The sequence below is a fragment of the Oreochromis aureus genome, linkage group 23 (assembly GCF_013358895.1).
Source record: "Oreochromis aureus strain Israel breed Guangdong linkage group 23, ZZ_aureus, whole genome shotgun sequence".
Lineage (NCBI taxonomy): Eukaryota > Metazoa > Chordata > Actinopteri > Cichliformes > Cichlidae > Oreochromis > Oreochromis aureus.
In genome coordinates, this window is record NC_052963.1 from 40333868 (window position 1) to 40352716 (window position 18849).

Below are 18849 nucleotides of genomic sequence, written 5' to 3' on the forward strand. Positions count from 1 at the left end.
AAGTCACAGAATAATTATGTTCTAGATCAAAACTTGAGCTTTTAATGCATGCGCAGCTTCAGGTTTGACTCTTATCCGTCACTTATCGCTTTTATAACGGCACCTGGCTTGTTCATAATGTTTTATAATGTCTTCTTAATGATTTCAGTCGTCATTTTGTCTTTTTTCCTCTCTTTTTATGCATTCTGAAATGTTTTCGTGCTGCCATTTTAGTACCTTGTAACTGTGCTTTAGAAAGATGCTATAGAAATAGCATGTATCATCATCATCATCATCATTATTATTATAGCACTTTAGGCCCATAAATTTTAGCCTTGCAGTAGAAGTGAAAGCTTTTTTTTTTTTTACTTACAACCAAAAATCCACATCAGACTGAACACTAAACATGAACATTAAGTCTTTCCTGAAGCAAGTCTAACCAACAACCAGCAATCTTGTAATGTAATCTTACTTTGGCATTACTTTTGAAGCATTATCTAAATTAATTTCAGTGGTCGTCAGTGCGTAAGTGTGCAAGTACAGAAATATCAGTGATATCTGACTTTAAAAATCATTGAAAGTTTTGTTGACTATGTCCTGAATTAAGGTGTTGACCCCTTAGGTTAGTGAGGTTTACAGTGGTCCCTCGTTTATCGCGGGAGTTACATTCTAAAAATAACCTGCAATAGGAGCCAACTTTATTTTTTACAATTACTATAGATGTTTTAAGGTTGTAAAACCCCTCACTACACACTTTATACACTTTTCTCAGACAGGCATGAACATTTTCACACACTTCTCTCTTGTTTAAACACTCAAAGGTCAAACCTTTGTAGAAAAATAAGTCCAGTATTATAGAATGAAACCAAAGGCCCCCGCGGTTGCCTTTGATGGTGCAAAAGCTTTCATCAACATTGTTGTGTTTGTTGGGGAGAAAACTTACAAACACACAGTACAGCACTATGGAATCACACTGCTAGCAATCGAAGATTTATATAAATCTGACAAGCTGAACGCATTTTGTAGTGTACAGGAGACACGGCATGAGATTGGTTGGCAATGGTCTACAGCCAATCAGGACGCAGAACACAATGCGCTGTAAAAAAACAAAACAAAACAAAAAACAGCGAAGCTGCGAAAGGTGAACCGCGTTATAGTGAGGGACCACTGTATACCACGCAGGATCTGATATCATCGTGTTGGTGTTGTTCCCAGATCAACATTGGAAGTGACCAATCAGAATGTTGTGACGTCATACTTTTGCGACTTCGGGAAAAACCGCCGTAAAACAAAAAACTGTACTTAAGCTGCGAGAAACCACCTCTGTCCGCCGATCAACGGACCCTAACCCTTTAATAAACGCTAAGCAGAATTGATATTGTCCTTGCAACATTGGAATTTCATAAATGCACGAATGGCTTGGCGCGCCAAAGAATAACGTCACAACATTCTGATTGGTCACTTGCAATGTTGATCCTGGAACAACATTTACTATGTTGATCTGGGAACAACACCAACACGACAATATCAGATCATCCGTATAGCACTTCCTCTGCTGTTGCTGCATTTTCTATAAATTTCGATTCAGGATTTGCTGAGCGCCATTTCTCTCTAAGTACGCATTAAAGCGCCTTTAAAGATGCTCCTCATTATGAAACCTCTTTCACAAGTTTATCTGTCCACCATCGTTCATTTAACACCATCTACCAGTTAAGACAATCAATTAGATTGTCCTATGTTATGTCCAAGTACTTAAGGATATGCTTAAGAAAGAAATAAAAGAGAATATGGACTCTAGATTCATATTCATATTATAATTTTGAGTTTAAGCTGCTCTGATAAGCTGAATTTCAGTGTGACCTAAAATATGAATAATGAGTACAGCCAGTCAGTGGTAAAATGTCTCCAGATGACTTGTTTGGACATATGGTGATGAGTGACCACAGGCTGGCTGAGAGAGAAAAGGGAGAAAAGCCGGCACGATGCTGTGTTTCCACGTGGTTGGAGTACCAATGCATTGAAGACAAGTGCACATGGAGCATGCAAAAACACTGACTAATCAGTGTATGTATATGCAGTGCGTTGAATCATGCAGCCTCCAGGTTCCCCAGACTGAGGGGGAGAGACAAGCTCCAGAGCTGCCTTCTCTTTCTCCAGCCTTCTTCTCCTCTTCTCTCTGCCCTCTCAGATGCTGTCTCATGGCTTATTGTCCTCATTCCTTTTCTCTTAGCTCTCTACTAACACCCCTTTTTTTATCCAGAGTTTTTGTCTTTATTAATTCTGTTGTTTACATCTCTACCCAACAAGTTGCAGTGATGCTTTTTAAGGTGTGTGTAGATTCAAATCAAAGTTGAGGAGTGCTTTAACCAATAAAGGAAAGTCTGCTACCAACCTTGATTGGTCTGCTACCACTCAAGTGTTTTCAATTACCTTAAACGCAGTCTGGATCTAATCCAATGAATGTATTCAAATTTAGAGACAAAGACGAGAGAACTCTTACCAGGTAGTCATCCGGCCTGATGCCAAACAGTTCTCTGAAGTAGCGGAAGGCCACAGGAGCGTACGTTTTAAAGCGGAAATCCGGGAAATGATGGGCTGGAGTAAGGTTGCTCCCTTCACTAAAAGTTTAGGATAACAACATCCAGTCAATAAATTTAAAAAAATTCCACTTATTAGTGCACTAGAGGGCTTTAGTGGGTGTTTGGGTGTAACAGAAACCTGGGGAAAAAGATGCTCTCCACCACGTAAAAGTCCTGCATTAACACATCTCTCTCAGGCTTGGAGCTCAGGTTACCCACTGTGTAACCGATGCCCAGCTGGATGGCACCTTTCAAGGCTGATGATGTGGTCTGCAAAAGAGGGAAAGGAGGAGGCAAAAATGAAATTCTTCAGCTTTTTCTAAACCTCACAGGACAGTCTGAGGTTGCTCTTTAGAAATGTTTCAGCAGAATCTAATGGTATCATCTAAAAAGTGTACACAGGCAATGAGTCTGCATCATGCCATTTCATATTTCTGAATACCAGACAGACAGAAAATGTATATATTTCTTAGATAAATTAACCTCTGATAACAAAACTGACTGAAAGAAAAATCCCTTTATTTTCCTCTGGCCTCTAAAACCTTTTTTGGGTGTAACAGGGCAGGAAAACTCATTTTATAACACCTAGAGACGTAGCACTATTCTTCAATAGCATATCAAAGGTTACTCTTAGAAACAGAAACTGTATAGTATAGCACCTTCTTATAAGTAGTCTCCCCTGATGCGTCCACCCCTCTGTGGCCAATCTTCTTTCCTTGGCCAGGCTGGCCTGAGGATGAGGCCATCTGATAAGAAGAAGAGAGAAGCAGACTGTTATAATCCGGTCAGCAATACTTGCACCTCTTTATGAACGGAGACCACATAAATATTAAAGAGTGGGAAGTGACAGAGAATCATTGAATGACAGCGATTTCAATGTCTGATGTTTTTCATTTTGAAGCGATATACAGACTGTAGCTCAACTAATGTAATGAAGCTAATGTAATGAACTATTTTAGGATCTTATCCACTGCAAATACTTCTAGAGCCACTGTACGTAATGGTCACTGAGCTTTTGGTTTTAAACTGGTATTTAAGTAGATTTAAATAATCTGCACACTCCTATTAGACAAATTGGGCAATACTTTAGGGCTTGCTAAAATGTGCTGTATATAAAAGGGATTGATCAAATTAGGAGGATTAAAGAAGACTTATTATGCTTATTTCCAGCTTTGAGTTTGAGTCGCGGCTCAGAATAATTCCTGTTTATCTCATACTGGGCTTTAGTGCAACGCCTCACTTCTTCCACTGTCTTAAGGAAACCATCCCTTTATTCTAATTGGGTGCCCCTCCCGAACAAAAAAATTTGAACAACATGTGGGCAGGGCTCTGTGCTGATGATCATATCTGCTCTCGCTGACACTGGAGAGAACAGAAGAATAAAAAAGTGCCATAAACCATGTTTTTAGAGAAGTGTGGAGTGAGCTTTTGCCTCATTAAGGATTACTTATTCAAACTCAGGATAGTTTAAATGTAGCTGTATATATATGTATATATAGAGCAAGGATACATGCTGATAAAATGTTGTGTCCTATAAATACAGACAAGAAAAAAAATCACTAATGCTTTTAAATATTTTGTGCTGTTTGTAGTGACATTTGAGGCAGTTTTCAAGCACCAATTAAAAGCCTCAAATGAAACCATTATAGTGACATTATAGGGACAAAATGCAAAGATCAAAAACAAAGTAAAAGACAGAGAGACAGGTGCAGGTGGTGGCTCACCTCTGTGATGAAGGCTTTCTTAGCAGCTGCATCTGTAAGAGAGGGGACAAGAAGAGACAAAGCACTGGCTGTTAGTCGCTCTGTGACAGAGAGGCTCCATTACTCAGCATCATTAGTCCTTTCCGTGACAAAGATGAATCCCACAGGGTGGATGCAGCAGCCTAACATTATGTAATGACAGTGTCAAACACAAGCAGGGGCCTGACTGAGTGACTGCGGGAAACAGTAACATCAAGGGCACCAAGTCCTTTAGAAAACCTCATGAACTACAACTGATTATTCTGCTGTGCAGGCGGCACTGAAGCCCATGTGTGTGACAGTTGGCTAGACTGTGCACCAAAATGTGTCCTATTTATTTGTTCCAATGACAATAGGTTTATTCAGACATTTACAGTCCACCCACCCCAGCCCAAGTACAGGTTTACAGATACATGTGTGACTGCAAGCTCTCTTAATGAACTAACTTTAACTCAATATGCCTCATAACATGAGACAAGCTCAAACATATTAGATAAACAGTTCTAGTATGGTGACAACGTCCTACACTAATAAATACTAATCATATGTGGCAACCCAGTAAATATATGAAGTAAAGCAGTATCTGCCGTGTTATGATCATTTCCAGCCTAATAACAGGATGTAAACAGTAAAGAAAGGCAATCAGAGGCCTGTTTCCACCAGGAAGGCCTGAAATAGACATAATTATAGACATATATAACACTCAGCATAATAATGGAGAGAAGGGTAGGAAGGCAGGAAAGGGAGAATGGAAAATGAGCAAAAGAAAGAGTGGAAAGCGATGAAGAGGGTGGTTCAGAGATGGCTTCAGACAGAGAGGGAATTAATCAGCCTCACTCTGTTACTGTCATCATCACAACTGCTATCACACTCAGCCGCCCAGATGGTGGAATTTATGGAGAAACTGCAGCAACACAGCCTGACAGTTGGGAATAAATAAATGATGATATGAATACAACTGATGAGACACTTTGGTGAGGACACCAGTTTTGCTTATGTGATTACTTTTCACTTTTGGGAAACAGATGGAGCGGCAATGTTTGAAAGATTTTCTTGTGGCGATGTGTCAGTAAGGTTACAACACATCCTGTAACGCTGAGGAAAGCAGCAGGTTCCTTATTGCTTATGACAAGGTGATAGGCCTGATTTTGTTGGAGAAGATATTGCTTTCAAATCTCACTGCTGCACGCCTAGAAACATGCAACCCTGCCGTTAGAAACAAAAGAGGAGCAGCTGGGTGAAAGCCCATTCAGCCATTTCAATGAATATTCAGTCATAGTGAAAGAAAGTACACCCTCTTTCAAAAAAAATCATCTGGTGTTTACCTATTATGTAAATATAATTAATCTTGAATTGTTTATCTACCACAAATTTAGCCAAAATGCAGAAACAGTGTATTAAAAAGTACATCCTTACTGCTTACATGGGAATAAAGAGGTTTAGGATCAGCCAGGTACCGCTAATCAAATAAACTCATGAATCGATTAAAGGCAGGTGTGAGGTTTTTAGGGAATTCAGGAGTTTATTAACATGATGCCAAGAAGGAAAGACAACAGTAATGACTTCGAGAAGAAAAATGTTGCCCCCCATCAATCTATGAAGAGTTATAAGACCATTTCCAAACAGTGTGAAGTCCATCGTTCTATGGTGAGATTATTTAGTGAAAAACATTCAAGACAGCTTCCAATCTTCCCAAGAGTGAACCTTCCAGTAATTTCAACCCAAGATCTAACCATGCAATGCTTGAAGAAACTGCAAACAAACCCCAAGTGCTGCATCTCAGACTCGAGAGCAGGGGTGTCGAACTCCAGGCCTCAAGAGCCAGTGTCCTGCAGGTTTTAGATCTCACCCTGGGTCAAAACACCTGAATCACATGATTAGTTCATTGCCAGGCCTCTGGAGAACTTCAAGACACGTTGAGGAGGTAATTTAGCAATTTGTATTAGCTGTGTTGGATCAAGGACACGTCTAAAACCTGCAGGACACCGGCCCTCGAGGCCTGGAGTCGACACCTGTGCTCTAGAGTTAGAAACAGACTAAAAGAAAAAGAAATGAATCAAGGCGCTGCAATGATCTATACATCAGCAAGATTGAAATGCTCTAGTTTAATGAACTGAAGCAACGCTTTAAAGAAGAGTGGGCCAAAAATGATTCACAATGATGTGAACGGCTGATAAAGTCATACAGGAAACAATTATTTCAAATTACTGCTGCTAAAGGTGATTCTACAAACTACTAAATCACAGGGTAAGCTTAATTTTTCATGCACCACTTCTGCACGAGTTTTTGTAAAATAGTCAACCACATGATTTTCATTATGTCCTGACACATAAAAGCTTAGAACTGAAAGAGGGTGTACCTTCTTGTAAAAGGTGACACAGAATCAGCCATCAAGTACAAGCTGGGTTGAGTTGCAAACAATTTCAGGAGAATTCCCTTGGGATCACTTTCTACTGTTGTCCAGAAGCAACTGTGTTTGCTTTATTAGGCACAATTAATGGACAATGTCTGGAAAAGCTGCAGTGCAAGTGTGAAAACATCTCAGGTGGTGGAAGGGAATTTAAAAGGGAAACTCATTTTGTTTTTCATGCAGCAAATGTTACCAGATCCCAGCGCCTGAATGTGCACAAGCTTTTGATGGTTTAAAATGGGTTGGCTCTGCTCCTCCCGAGGAAGCAATTTTCAGAGTGCGCATTACTGTGAACAATTCACAACAGGCTAAATGAGAACAAGAGGAGACTGAACATGACTTTCAGCCTGGACTCTGCGGAGACTTCCTCTTCTAACCAGCACACTATGATTCACTGTCTCTCGCCAGCTGAGACACTAATAGCTAATACCTATAAGCCAGGGTTGTACAGGAGTGGGAGAGCATCCTCACAGCTTGACTTGATGCTTGCAGCTCAAATGATAGCCAGCCTGTCTTAGTCTCTGTTTCTGTGCACAGTCTGCCTGCCTGCCTCTCGTGCATGCCCATGTGACTGAGTCACAGTAGCCAGTTTGCCACCCCTCCTCCTGCTCCGTCTCTCTTACTTGCTCCCTCTTCCACACACATATTCACACTGGGATGCACAAACAAGCGTGCTACGACAGCTTCCTGCAAGGTGGAACAACCAGTAATAAAAATATGAGTAAAACAAAGAAAATAAGCCAATGGAGGAATGTTTGCAGTGCAGATAATTAAAAGAAAGACACTCCTGATTTCAGTGTGCTTACTATTCATTTTGCCTGTGTGCACATGCATGCGGTTGGCTGGATTTTTGTGCTTCTTCCACATCTCTCCAGTCACTTCAGAGTGTCTGCTCCAAATGTGTTGCATGTGTTTGTATGCAAAGGAATCTAACTAACTGTGGCTCTTCTTTTCCCCATGCCTGCACCTGTCAAGACAGCCCCAAGAGTGTGTATGCATGCAAAGGTATGTGGGATTGTGCAGTGACTGGGAATACACAAGATTAGGTGTGTGATTCAAAGCAACTGCAGACATTCGGTCCATACACTGCAGCTGGATGGCTGCCTTCTTAGCTCCTCTAAGATATCGGTAGTCTGCACAGGCATTGCACTAAGCAGCAGTCTGAGTGCAAGATACTTACAAGGCTTTTTTTAATCTAAGTCTAAATGTAACTTGTTGTATTCACTCAAAGAATCCATCCATCCTCCAGGTCTTTGCCAACATTAAGTAAACCCAGACAAGTCCTTATTAAATTACTTTCAATTATGGAAAGATGGAAATAGGTTAGGGAAGAGGAAATATTACACAGGAGCCAAAACTATATTAAAAATTTCAGCCTTTAAACGAATGCTGCTGTCAGACTGAAATGCAATCACTGTATATTATGATTACAAGCACGTAATTAACTCCAACGGGGAGGTTATTTGATGGATTTGGGTTGCCTGCCTGTCTGTTTGTTTATTAGCAGGGTTACTTAAAAAGTCCAATATATAATATATATATTGTATATATATTTGCTTAAAAATGTTACCAGAGGTTGGGTCAGGCGTAACTAAACAGTGATTAACACTTAGAGTCGGATCATATGTTCACAAATATATGTTAAGAGACATTAATGTCCTCAAGAAAACATCACAATCCAAGGATATTTTCTGGATGCAGGAAGTCCGTTGATGCATGATGTGGAGAGAATTTTTCAGCCTTGGCAGAGGTGTGAAGCGGGGTGTGTGCGTGAAGTGCAAGACTTGAAATCACAATGCCTTGCAGCTGTTCATGTAATTCCTCCCATATGTATTAACAAAAACACACAAGCAGGAAGCTGATGAGAGCACATTACAGCCAATCAAGAAAAAGCAGAATAATAAGCTTATGTACCTGCAAAAAATGTGAAAACAATAGTATATTTATATGCCCTGACTATGAATACAGGAGTCTTATTTGATAACATATCTGTGGTATAATCACTATATTTTACCTTTAGCATATTTACCCTTCTTGTTCAGTATTGCGAGGCTGCAGAACGAGGAGATAATGAAAAATTGTTCTCACTCCACCATTATATGGCAGCAGGCTGTAGAGTTCTTCAGGGGATGGAACAACAAATAGACCCTTCCAAATAAACAGCTCCTAGCTGACTCCGTTTCCTATCTAAATGGCGATTTGTTGGTTTATGGCTTGTTCTCATAACCCTTAAGAGAGTCGTCCATTACTGGCTGCTAATATTCACGCGAGGTGAAATGAGACAGACTGTACATCATTCTGACAACCCCTGCGCTTATGTGATTATGTTCATATTTTACTAGTTGGTTGTTTTCCAATTACTGAAAGACCATCCACGCATATCTCTGCTAAACTATAGATTAGACCTTGTACATTTGCTCAACAGAGCTTAGATAATTACGCCTAATGATGAATCAAAGCATCCAATGTCTATCAATATGCAGGAAAGCATGTTAGCAAACAGCTGATCACATAAAACTTTATGTAGGGAATAACGCTGCTGGATAATGGTGGCTTTTCCAGAAATGTATGAACTGGGGTTTCCACAAGTCCCATAATGTAAAATAGGTGTGATGAAATCCTCAGTATTGTAGACTTTTGTGGGGCTCTAAGAGATAAAATAGCCTGAGAGATACCAACACACACATAAAATTTATTCTTGTCCAAACTTGCTTTACAATGTGCAGGATACTGCAAACTGAAACGCTTCGCTGGGGGAAAAAAGATGGATTGCTAAGATGCAAACAGGATATTCTATTTTTCTTGATCTCTGCCTAAATGACTCATTAGAAACATTCCCATATTTATTGAAATCTTTCAGGTTGATCCAACATCTTTGACACTGCGCTGGTACAATCACTCTTTACTTTCTATGACGTGGACCTGAACAACACACACACACACACACACAAACACTCACATACAAACACTTTTTCTCCTTGTTTCCATGGTGCCCCTATTGAGGTCAGCCGGCATTTTTATGACTAACTCACGTGTGCCTGGAATCAACAGACAGATGCTGCCTTCCACATGTCCTCTCATCCTGCTGTTAAATAGGGCATTAGTGCAGCCACACAGCAGTATATGATATAATGCAATCACATACACGTGCAAACAGGGTGAAAAAAAGACAAGAAAAGAGAAGCTTAATAAAATCAAGTGCCAACCTCCAGGGCTGAAAAATGAAGGTGCCAAAAACTGCAGTTCCCCGCAGTGGCCACTTGATACTGACTTCGACTCAATCCTCATAGACTCTTAGGTTAAAATACCCACTTTCAGCAATGTAATAAACATGTTTGCAGCATTACAAAGGTGAAAAACGAATAGTTATGTCTATAACTTCTGTTCCCTGAAGGAGAAGAACGAGGTACAACACATAAGTATGGGATATCACGCCCTCGCGTGTCCTGGCTGAAGAAACCTTTATTCACGCCTTTAAGGCAGATGACGTGTGATGACACGTGCACGGCCCCGCCTGCACATATAGCCGCTGTCATCACGGTCATCCTCAGTTCGATAGCCGCTCTTCACCGAGCCAAACTGCTCAGTGGGGCCACCTTGTGTTGTACTCGCTCCTCTCCTTCAGGGAACAGAAGTTATAGACATAACTATTCGTTCCCTTTCAGTCGATTCACTCGGTACAACACACATAAGTATGGGACATATATACACGCCCACAGAGCAGCCACCGAACCGAATCGGGCCACCACTTCCTTAGTGAGTGGTAGACCCAGCAGAAAGGACAGTATGAGCCACCGAAGGGGCTGTAACGTCCAACCGATAAAACTGCACAAAAGTGTGCGGTGATGCCCAACTAGCTGCCGCACAAATATCAGCTACAGGCACCCCTTTAAAAAGAGCCCATGAGGTTGCCATCCCCCTGGTGGAATGAGCTCTCACCCCGTGGGGCAAAGCAAGACCTCTGGTGCCGTATGCCAGTGAGATAGCTTCTATAATCCAGTGGGACAGCCTCTGTTTGGACAGAGCTCTATCTCTATTTGGATTGGCGAAGCAGACAAACAGCTGGTCACATAAACGCACATTCTGAGTGCGCTCAATGTAGGTGCGTAGCACACGCACTGGACAAAGATAATGCATCCTCCTCTGCTCCTCAGATGCAAAAGGAGGGGAGCAAAAGCTCAGCAACTCAAACTCCATTGAGCTATAAGATGCAGGCATGATCTTGGGAAAATAGGCAGCATTTGGACGCAATACGACCTTGTGGCCATCAGGAGAAAACTGTGTGCAGGCGGGATGCACGGACAGCGCATGAAGGTCACCCCACTTGCTTTGCCGGCCAAAGCGAGAAGTAATGCAGTCTTATATGAAAGAAATTTCATATCCACAGACTCGATGGGTTCAAACGGGGGCTACAAAGGGCCTCCAGCACCAAAGACAAGTCCCAAGCAGGGACACTGGACTTAAGCACGGGTCTCAGCCGGCGAACCCCTTTCAGAAAACATATGGCGAGGGGATGTGCACCTGGTGTCACCCCGTCAAAGCCAATATGACAAGCAGATATAGCTGCTAAATAAACCTTAATTGTCGAAAATGAAAGGCCCTTATCCAGCAGCTCCTGCAGGAATGTCAAAACATCCACAATAGAGCACTGAAATGGGAGAGTGTGGCGGTCCTGGCACCATTGCTCAAGGCTCGCCATTTGTAAGCGTACAAGCCTCTAGTAGATGAGGCCCTAGCGCCTGGATTGTCGCTATCACACTGGGTGGCAAACCCTTAGCAATCAAGTTTAGCCTCTCAGCAGGTAAGCATGAAGGCGCCACAGATCTGGGCGCGGATGAAACACTTCTCCTCCCGCCTGAGAGAGGAGATCCCTGCGGAGAGGAAGCTGCCAAGGACTCGCTGCTAGCAGGCTGATTATCTCTGCATACCACAACCTTGTGGGCCACCAAGGGGCCACTAGAATCAGAGAGAGGGAATGCCGACGCACTCTCTCTAGAACTGGAGATATCATTTCCACTGGGGAAATGCATACAGGAGCACGCCTGGCCATTGGTGCGCTTAGCGCGTCCAAGCCCAAGGGTGCATCGTGGTCGATTATGGAGAAGAACAGGGGCAGTGAGTATTTACCCTGAAGCAAAAAGATCTATTTGCGCCTTGCCAAATAGATCCCAAATCTGAGCCACTATTAAAGGGTGTAACCTCCATTCTCTCACCAGAGGACCCCCTGAGAGAAGGTCCGCCCCAGGTTCAGGTGGCCCGGGATATGGGTGGCTCTCAGAGACAGAAAATGAACACTGCACCATAACAGCAGAGAGCGAGACAGCTTCAACAGGGAAGAGAGCGTGTTCCTCCCTGCCTGTTTATGTAAGACACCACTGTTGAATTGTCCGTCCCTGACTAAGACATGCTGGCCCTCCAGGACTGGACGGAAATGCTTTAGAGCTAAGAACACTGCTAACAGCTCTAAGTGGTTGATGTAGCTGGCGCTGAGCTGCGGACCAGATCCTCTCACTGATGCACCCTCGCACAGCGCCCCACCCTCTTAGGGAAGCATCTGTGGACACCACCTTGCGAAAACAACACCCTCCCAATCCGAGAGCCCTGATGCAGCAGCCTGGGCTCCCTCCAAGGACGGAGAGCTAGCATGCAAGACGCGGTTACCGCAGCCTCCTCCGGAGGTGACGCGATGCACACAGGCGGTGAGAGAGAGTCCAGCGTTGAAACGCTCTCATTTTTAACAGTCCAAGTGGCACTACGGCGATCATAGATGCCATCATGCCCAACAAGCGTAATATCGTCTGGAAACGCAGTCTGCGCCCAGCTGAAACTGAGCGAGGCAGCGATGAAACGCGGCCACTCTGTGCTCTGACAAACGTGCGCGGCTGGAAAGCGCGCATATTTCCAAACCGAGGAAAGAAATCTGCTGACTCGGGATTAGCGAGCTCTTTTGAAAGTTCACAGAGAACCCCAGTGTCTGAATGTGTGACAGAACCAGTGACAGCTGTGTCTCCGCCTGCTCTCTGGAGCAAGCTACGAGAGCCCAGTCGCTCTAGGTAGGCTAAGATGCGGATGCCTCTCTCTGAGGGGCGCTAGCGCTGCTTCGCACATTTCGTAAAGGTGCGAGGAGCGAGCGACAGCCCGAACGGCAGCACTAGGTATTCGTGAGGCTACGCCTCGAATGCAAACCTCAGAAACTGCCTGTGTTTCGGTGTATAGCCACATGAAAATAAGCATCTGTTAGATCGATTGTCGCAAACCAATCTCCCGGGCCGACTGCATTCAAGAGCTGTCTGAGTGTTAGCATCTTGAACCTGTACGCATGCGTGATACGTGTTCAAGACTCGCAGGTCGAGGATGGGACGAAGCCCTCCCCTCTTTTCGAACAACAAAATAGCGGCTGTACCAACCTTTGTCTGTCTCCTCAAGGGACCACTCAGATTGCTCTTTTCTGCAATAGCGCCTTTATTTCCTCTCTGAGTATCATGGCCGCCTCGGTGTTGACAGTCGTGTTTACGACTCCCTGGAAACGAGGCGGCTTGACCCGGAACTGCAACCGGTAACCCATGGCAACGGTTCGCAGCACCCACGGAGAGGGGCGCAAGCGCGCCACTGAGGGAAGCGAGCAGCCAGCCCGCTGACCTGCAGCACCGTGGGCGGGCGTTGTCGCCCCCAGTGTGTCTGCAGGGGACTGCATCACCTGCCTGACCTGGCTCATTCTCCCGCAGGCTGAGCATTTGTGATTGTTTGAGAATAAACAACACTCTTTATTGATTGTAACATGGGAACATGTACATTCATACATTTTGTTGGAGGCACCTTTTCTGGGGCACAACAAAGAAAAACAGCGGGAACACTTGATGTGGTCACCTGAACATTTAACACACCTGAACAGGGAGTTACCTGAGGCATTTTGTGTGCAGGGGTTTTGTGCTTGGGAGACTGTGTTAGGAAAGTGCAGCGCCTTCTGGGGCTGACAACCTGAACAGAACTTAAGCGGCACCTCTTGGGCGGCAACAGAGGGGTAAAAGCAGCGTCTCCCTGCTGCTGGACCCTTCTCCACTCGAAACCACAGCTAGGAGGGCTGAGGCTTCTTCCTCCTGGGCGCCGGGTCCCGCCGGGACCGAGGGTGGGCCTCTGCTCCAGGCCGACTGGCGTGGAGCTCGGGCCGGAGGGTGTGCTCGCTGGCGGCGCACCCACTTCAGCAGTGGGCGCGGTCTCTTGCCAGTCGGCAGAGGAGCGGCGGGCCTGTGAGAGCTAGCTGCGGGCTTGGGCTTCGCTGACGCCTGGGGATGATGTCGCGCAGAGCTTCCGCCTGCTTCTTCCTCAGATCGAATCTAGCCTGAATGGCTTCAAGTGAATGTCCGAATAACCCAGCCGCAGACACTGGTGCGCCCAGATATACAGCTCTGTCCCTATCCGGGACGTCAGAGAGGGTCAGCCACAGGTGCCTCTGCGCCACTACTGTCGAAGCCATCCCTCTGCCCAGGAGAGCGCTGCACAGCGAGACGCACGGAGGATGTAATCTGTGGCGACTCTGACCTCGTTAAGAAGAGGTGCCAGCGGGCTGTCATCAGGAACCAGCGATCCGAGCTCCGCCAGGCACATTGCCTGGTACGCCTGGAGCATGGTGACGGAGCTCATGGCGCGAGCAGTGCCGGCCTGAGCCCGATAAATCTTCTCCAGCTGCGAAGCAGAGAATCTGCAGTGCTTGGACGGCAGAGTTGTGGGGCTGCCGACACCATGGTTATGGGACGGGCCAGATAAGCAGCCAGAGACGGCTCCATAGGGGTGGGTTAGCTAAGCCAGCCCCTCGGCGCCGCCCAACTCCATGTACTGTCCATAGCCGGGCACAGTGACGCTGGTAGACAGAGGTTTGTCCCATGATGCTGTTAGCTTGCAGAGAAAGTCTGGGAACATGGGAAGGCAGTTTTTGGCCGCTATGGGGCTCCGGTGGGAGGAAAAACCCGCGAACCGCGACGGCTTCTGAGCTGGCGGAGGAGAGGGCCAGTCCACCTGCAGCTTCTCAGCAGCACGGCGAAACAGGGAGAAAAGAGAAGTGTCATCGTGGCCGACCGGCGCAGCAGCGGCGGCACATTGGGCCGACAATGAGCTCTCCTGCTCATCCTCCGACAAACCATGGATGTCCAGGCCGATGTCCAGCACGTCCATCGTCTTCCTGGGGAGCGCTGGCGGGCTTCAACCCAGGCTGAAGCCCGCCAGCGCTCCTGCATGGTTCCGGCTCGTCATCGGCTAACCCGTCAACATATTCCATGTGGTCAGCCCAGCTAATTGCGGGGGACATCGACCGGGAAATCCTCGTCTTCGGACGAAGCCGGGGCTCCAGACTCGGAAAGGAAAGGGTCATGCCGTGCGACAGCCGAGCGTCCCAGCACTTTCCACAAACGTCACCCGTCTTTCCAGGGTCGAGCGCCGGAGCTGGCGACAAAACGCACAGGCTTCGGGCTCCGTCAACGCTCTCCTAGCGTGGACGATCCCCAGGCAGACAGGGCAGGCATCGTGCTGGTCGCTGTCGTGCAAACAGAAACCGCATCCCTGAGGGCAGGGGCGAACAGAAGATTTCTGCTTTGCTCGCTTCGGTTTGGAGTCCATTCCAAAACGCAAAGCGAAACGCTGCACAGGAAAAACTTGAAATTAGCGCTCCGCGGGCAGCCTACACACCAACTGGGCAGTGGAGGCTAACACCAACAGGGGCAGTTAAGCTAAGTTCAAGTCGGCAGACAACGGAGCTAACTAGCAGCAGCTAGCTAGCCCAACTCAGCAGAGGTGTTCTCAGCGAGGTGAAGAGCGTAAGAACTGAGGGATGACCGTGATGACAGCGGCTATATGTGCAGGCGGGGCCGTGCACGTGTCATCACACGTCATCTGCCTTAAAGGCGTGAATAAAGGTTTCTTCAGCCAGGACACGCGAGGGCGTGATATCCCATACTTATGTGTTGTACCGAGTGAATCGACTGAAAGGGAACAATAAAAAGACAGGAAGCAAAACCACTGGGGACACACAAAGTAAAACATGCGTTCAAACCAAAATGGAAACCTCAAACTCTTAAAAAGACATTGAAAGAAGAACTGCTATCTTGACCATAAACAGTTCCAACACCAAATACTGGAAAACGCTGAAAATCTATACTGGCATGAACTGGATAATGTGTTAAGAGCGAAAGATCCCACATTGTCTGAATTAAATCAAAGTTATCAAATTACTGATGGACACCTTGAAAATAAAAATACAAAAATGATGCAGCAAGCTAGTCCATTTTTCCGAAATTTTACTGAAGCAATTAAAAATGGTACTCGGTAGTTAGTATGGCCCCCATGTGTTTGTATGCATCCCTTACAATATCAGGGCATGGATGGTGTCCGGGGGGATCTCCCATAACACGGCATTAGTGGTGGACCTACCAATTGTGGTATTCTATGGTAAATGCCAATCAGGTTCCATGGTGCCGGGCAGTGAACACAGGGCCCAATTGAAGACATTTTGCCCTCAGGCCACCCTCATGACGTCGGTTTCTGATTGTTTGGCCAGAAATATTCACACCAGGGCCCTGCTGGAGGTCCCCTTTCTCCTTGCACAAAGAAGCAGATACTCTCCCTGCTGATGGGTTGAAAACCTATTTTAGAGTTCACATTTAGAGCAAATACCTAAAAATCCTCAGAACTACTTTATGTGTTAGCTTCTTCTTTAGTGCATCTAAACAACAAAATGACTCACAAAGACGAAACAACTCGCGTGTTTGCGTAATTCTTCACATCACACACACTGTAGGCAGCCTTGTGTCTTACTGACGGCAATGTCTGGCCCAGATGGGATCAATACTGGTTCTCCCTGAGGATGAGCTAAGTAAGAGGCTTCTCTGAGATGATTGCTTATTATCTTGGCAGAGACTCACTGATGGTGATCCAGCAATTGATTGGGTGTTAATTTTTCATGCCACAACAAAGCAGCTTGTGTTAGTCGTGTCAAAGTGCGCCTGACCCACAGAAAGCAGAAATCCATCATTCTGTCAGTATTTAAAGGTTGGAAAAAAAATTCAACACAGCAGCCTAGTCTGTACTCAGCAGCATAAAGTCAATAAAGCCAATTCTTATGACAGTATTTTGGTGAACAACGCTGGAAGATATGATAAAATGTAATATTATCTCTGAGAATCTGACAATGGTGGCGAGGTCCTGAATGGTGCAGATGTTCAGAAAGACAGAATACCCTCAGGTTCTCCTTGTTTTTGGTTAAGAAGATGGTTAATCTAAACTTCACTCCACAAAAAAACCCAATACTGCAACTGTGACTTCTCTTTAGACTGAGATAGGGAAAACTGATCCTAAATCTTTGTTATCAAGCCTTTCTAACCTTGAGCCCTTGAGCTCAGTATCCATCAGGCTGTGTACTTTTCCATGACCACACCAGCCAGCTCGTGTGGTCCTCGCTCCTCCATCTGGTTTTTGTCCAGAATGAAGCGCAGGAAACAGTAATAATACCTTAGTGATAGTTTACTGATGTACATTAGTGCTATGTGTTGTTTGATGATTTTTTAAATGATGCTCTTTACTTAGCAGATACATGTGACGATCGCCCGATTTCTGAAAATTCTGTATGAGCACCATTTTCATCTTCACAGATCTGTAATAAACACTTTCTGGTCAAAAATCACCTTCAATACAAAAGCAACGAGTAAAATGTTCACTTAAGCATTTAACCTTTTCATTAGTTATCCAAGTGTAACTTCCCTCACATACACAGACTATGTGTTACAATGGGAGCTGATAAGGGGTGGGATATATAAACAGTTAGTGCTTAACCGGCACTTTAAGGAAAAAAACTGATACCCGTGGAGATCTGGGCAGTGTTGACAAAAGCACATAGTGCACCCCTGTCTACCTATGAAAGCTTCTTGAGTGAGTGAGCATCAGAACTGGAAATTAAAGCAATTGAATGAGGTGGTTTCTTTATGAAGACGGCAGAAACCGTGTGATGCCCTGCCTGGGGAAAGTTCTGATGGGAAACCTGGGCTCCTGGTATTGTTATGTTGTTACTTTTGACATATATAATCAACCTAAAACCTGCTGTATCCTTAGCAGCTACACTGTCCGTCCACATTTAATAATCAGGAATAAATTAAGAAACATTCAAAAGAGATCAAGGTGTTGACTAATCCCCCTGATCTGAAAACTAATAAATAGTAATTAAATAATAAATAAATAATAAACAGGCCCCTCTTCTCAGGACTTGTGGTGCTAAGCTCTTGTTGCCAGATACCACAGGACATCTTCAGTGGTCATGTGGAGTTCAAGTCATCACGGGTCAGTGCTGTTCTGGCAGCACGAAGGGGACCTATGCAAAATTAGCAGGTGGTTTAAATGTAGTGGCTTTATTAAATATAATACTAAAACTAAAAGGAGGAGGAACAGCAGGCATGATCCTGTCTGAAAAACAAGATCTGTGGAGTCAATTACCTTGTTTTGAATAGACCCATTCATTTGTCATCATATTTTTATTTACTCTCCACATTAGCACCCACATTTCCAGCCCTAATGTGACTCAGATCAAAGAAACCAGTGCTAGTGGCAGAGACAGTGATTAGAAGCATTGACAAGCTGGTTTCTGTCACAGCACTCCAGCGTGCTTATCTATCAAAGACAAGCCTGGTAACATACATTGTCAATATTTCCTTTCAGTTGCCTATTCCTTATTAATCAGCTACTTTTTATGACGTTATTTATAATTAGGGAGTCATCAACTTCCTAATGCTAAGCTACACAAAGAGGCTTTAAATGTTCTTTGCAATTATGGCACCCTGGCAGAATAATAGCCTTACAGCTTATCCTCACTGCTTCTGCACGTAAACACACACGGAGAGGCTGGCATAGGGAGACAAATACACACTGCTTACAAACTTCAGCAGGAAATATGTTTTAAACAATCTCTAAACATGTTACCGTGATTTAACGTAGAACTATGGTGCCAGCACATATCCACAATGTTCTCTTTGCAAAGTATTTTCCCTCAGGATTCCTTTGATTTACTGAACAATGTGGAGCACACACAAGGGGAAAGTCTCTCCGTCCTCTGTTGTCAGCACACATCATCCACTTTAGGAAATACAGTGAGAACATGAAAGGA

At 44.8% G+C, this 18849-nt stretch overlaps 1 protein-coding gene across 3 annotated transcripts in view; it reads right to left on the reverse strand.

The window, feature by feature from the left end:
- pip5k1ca (phosphatidylinositol-4-phosphate 5-kinase, type I, gamma a) overlaps positions 1-18849 on the reverse strand; it is a 55963-nt gene that overhangs the window by 26593 nt on the left and 10521 nt on the right. For 2 of the 3 annotated variants that reach the window (XM_039606780.1, XM_039606779.1), the window contains exons 3-6: positions 4283-4314; positions 3218-3304; positions 2698-2828; positions 2480-2597 (exon numbers count right to left, since the gene is read on the reverse strand). In XM_039606780.1, coding sequence (XP_039462714.1) covers positions 2480-2597; positions 2698-2828; positions 3218-3304; positions 4283-4314 — 368 coding nt within the window. Of the gene's footprint in view, positions 1-2479; positions 2598-2697; positions 2829-3217; positions 3305-4282; positions 4315-13117; positions 13186-18849 lie in introns of those variants that run through there. The other variant, XM_039606781.1, reaches the window with a different exon arrangement.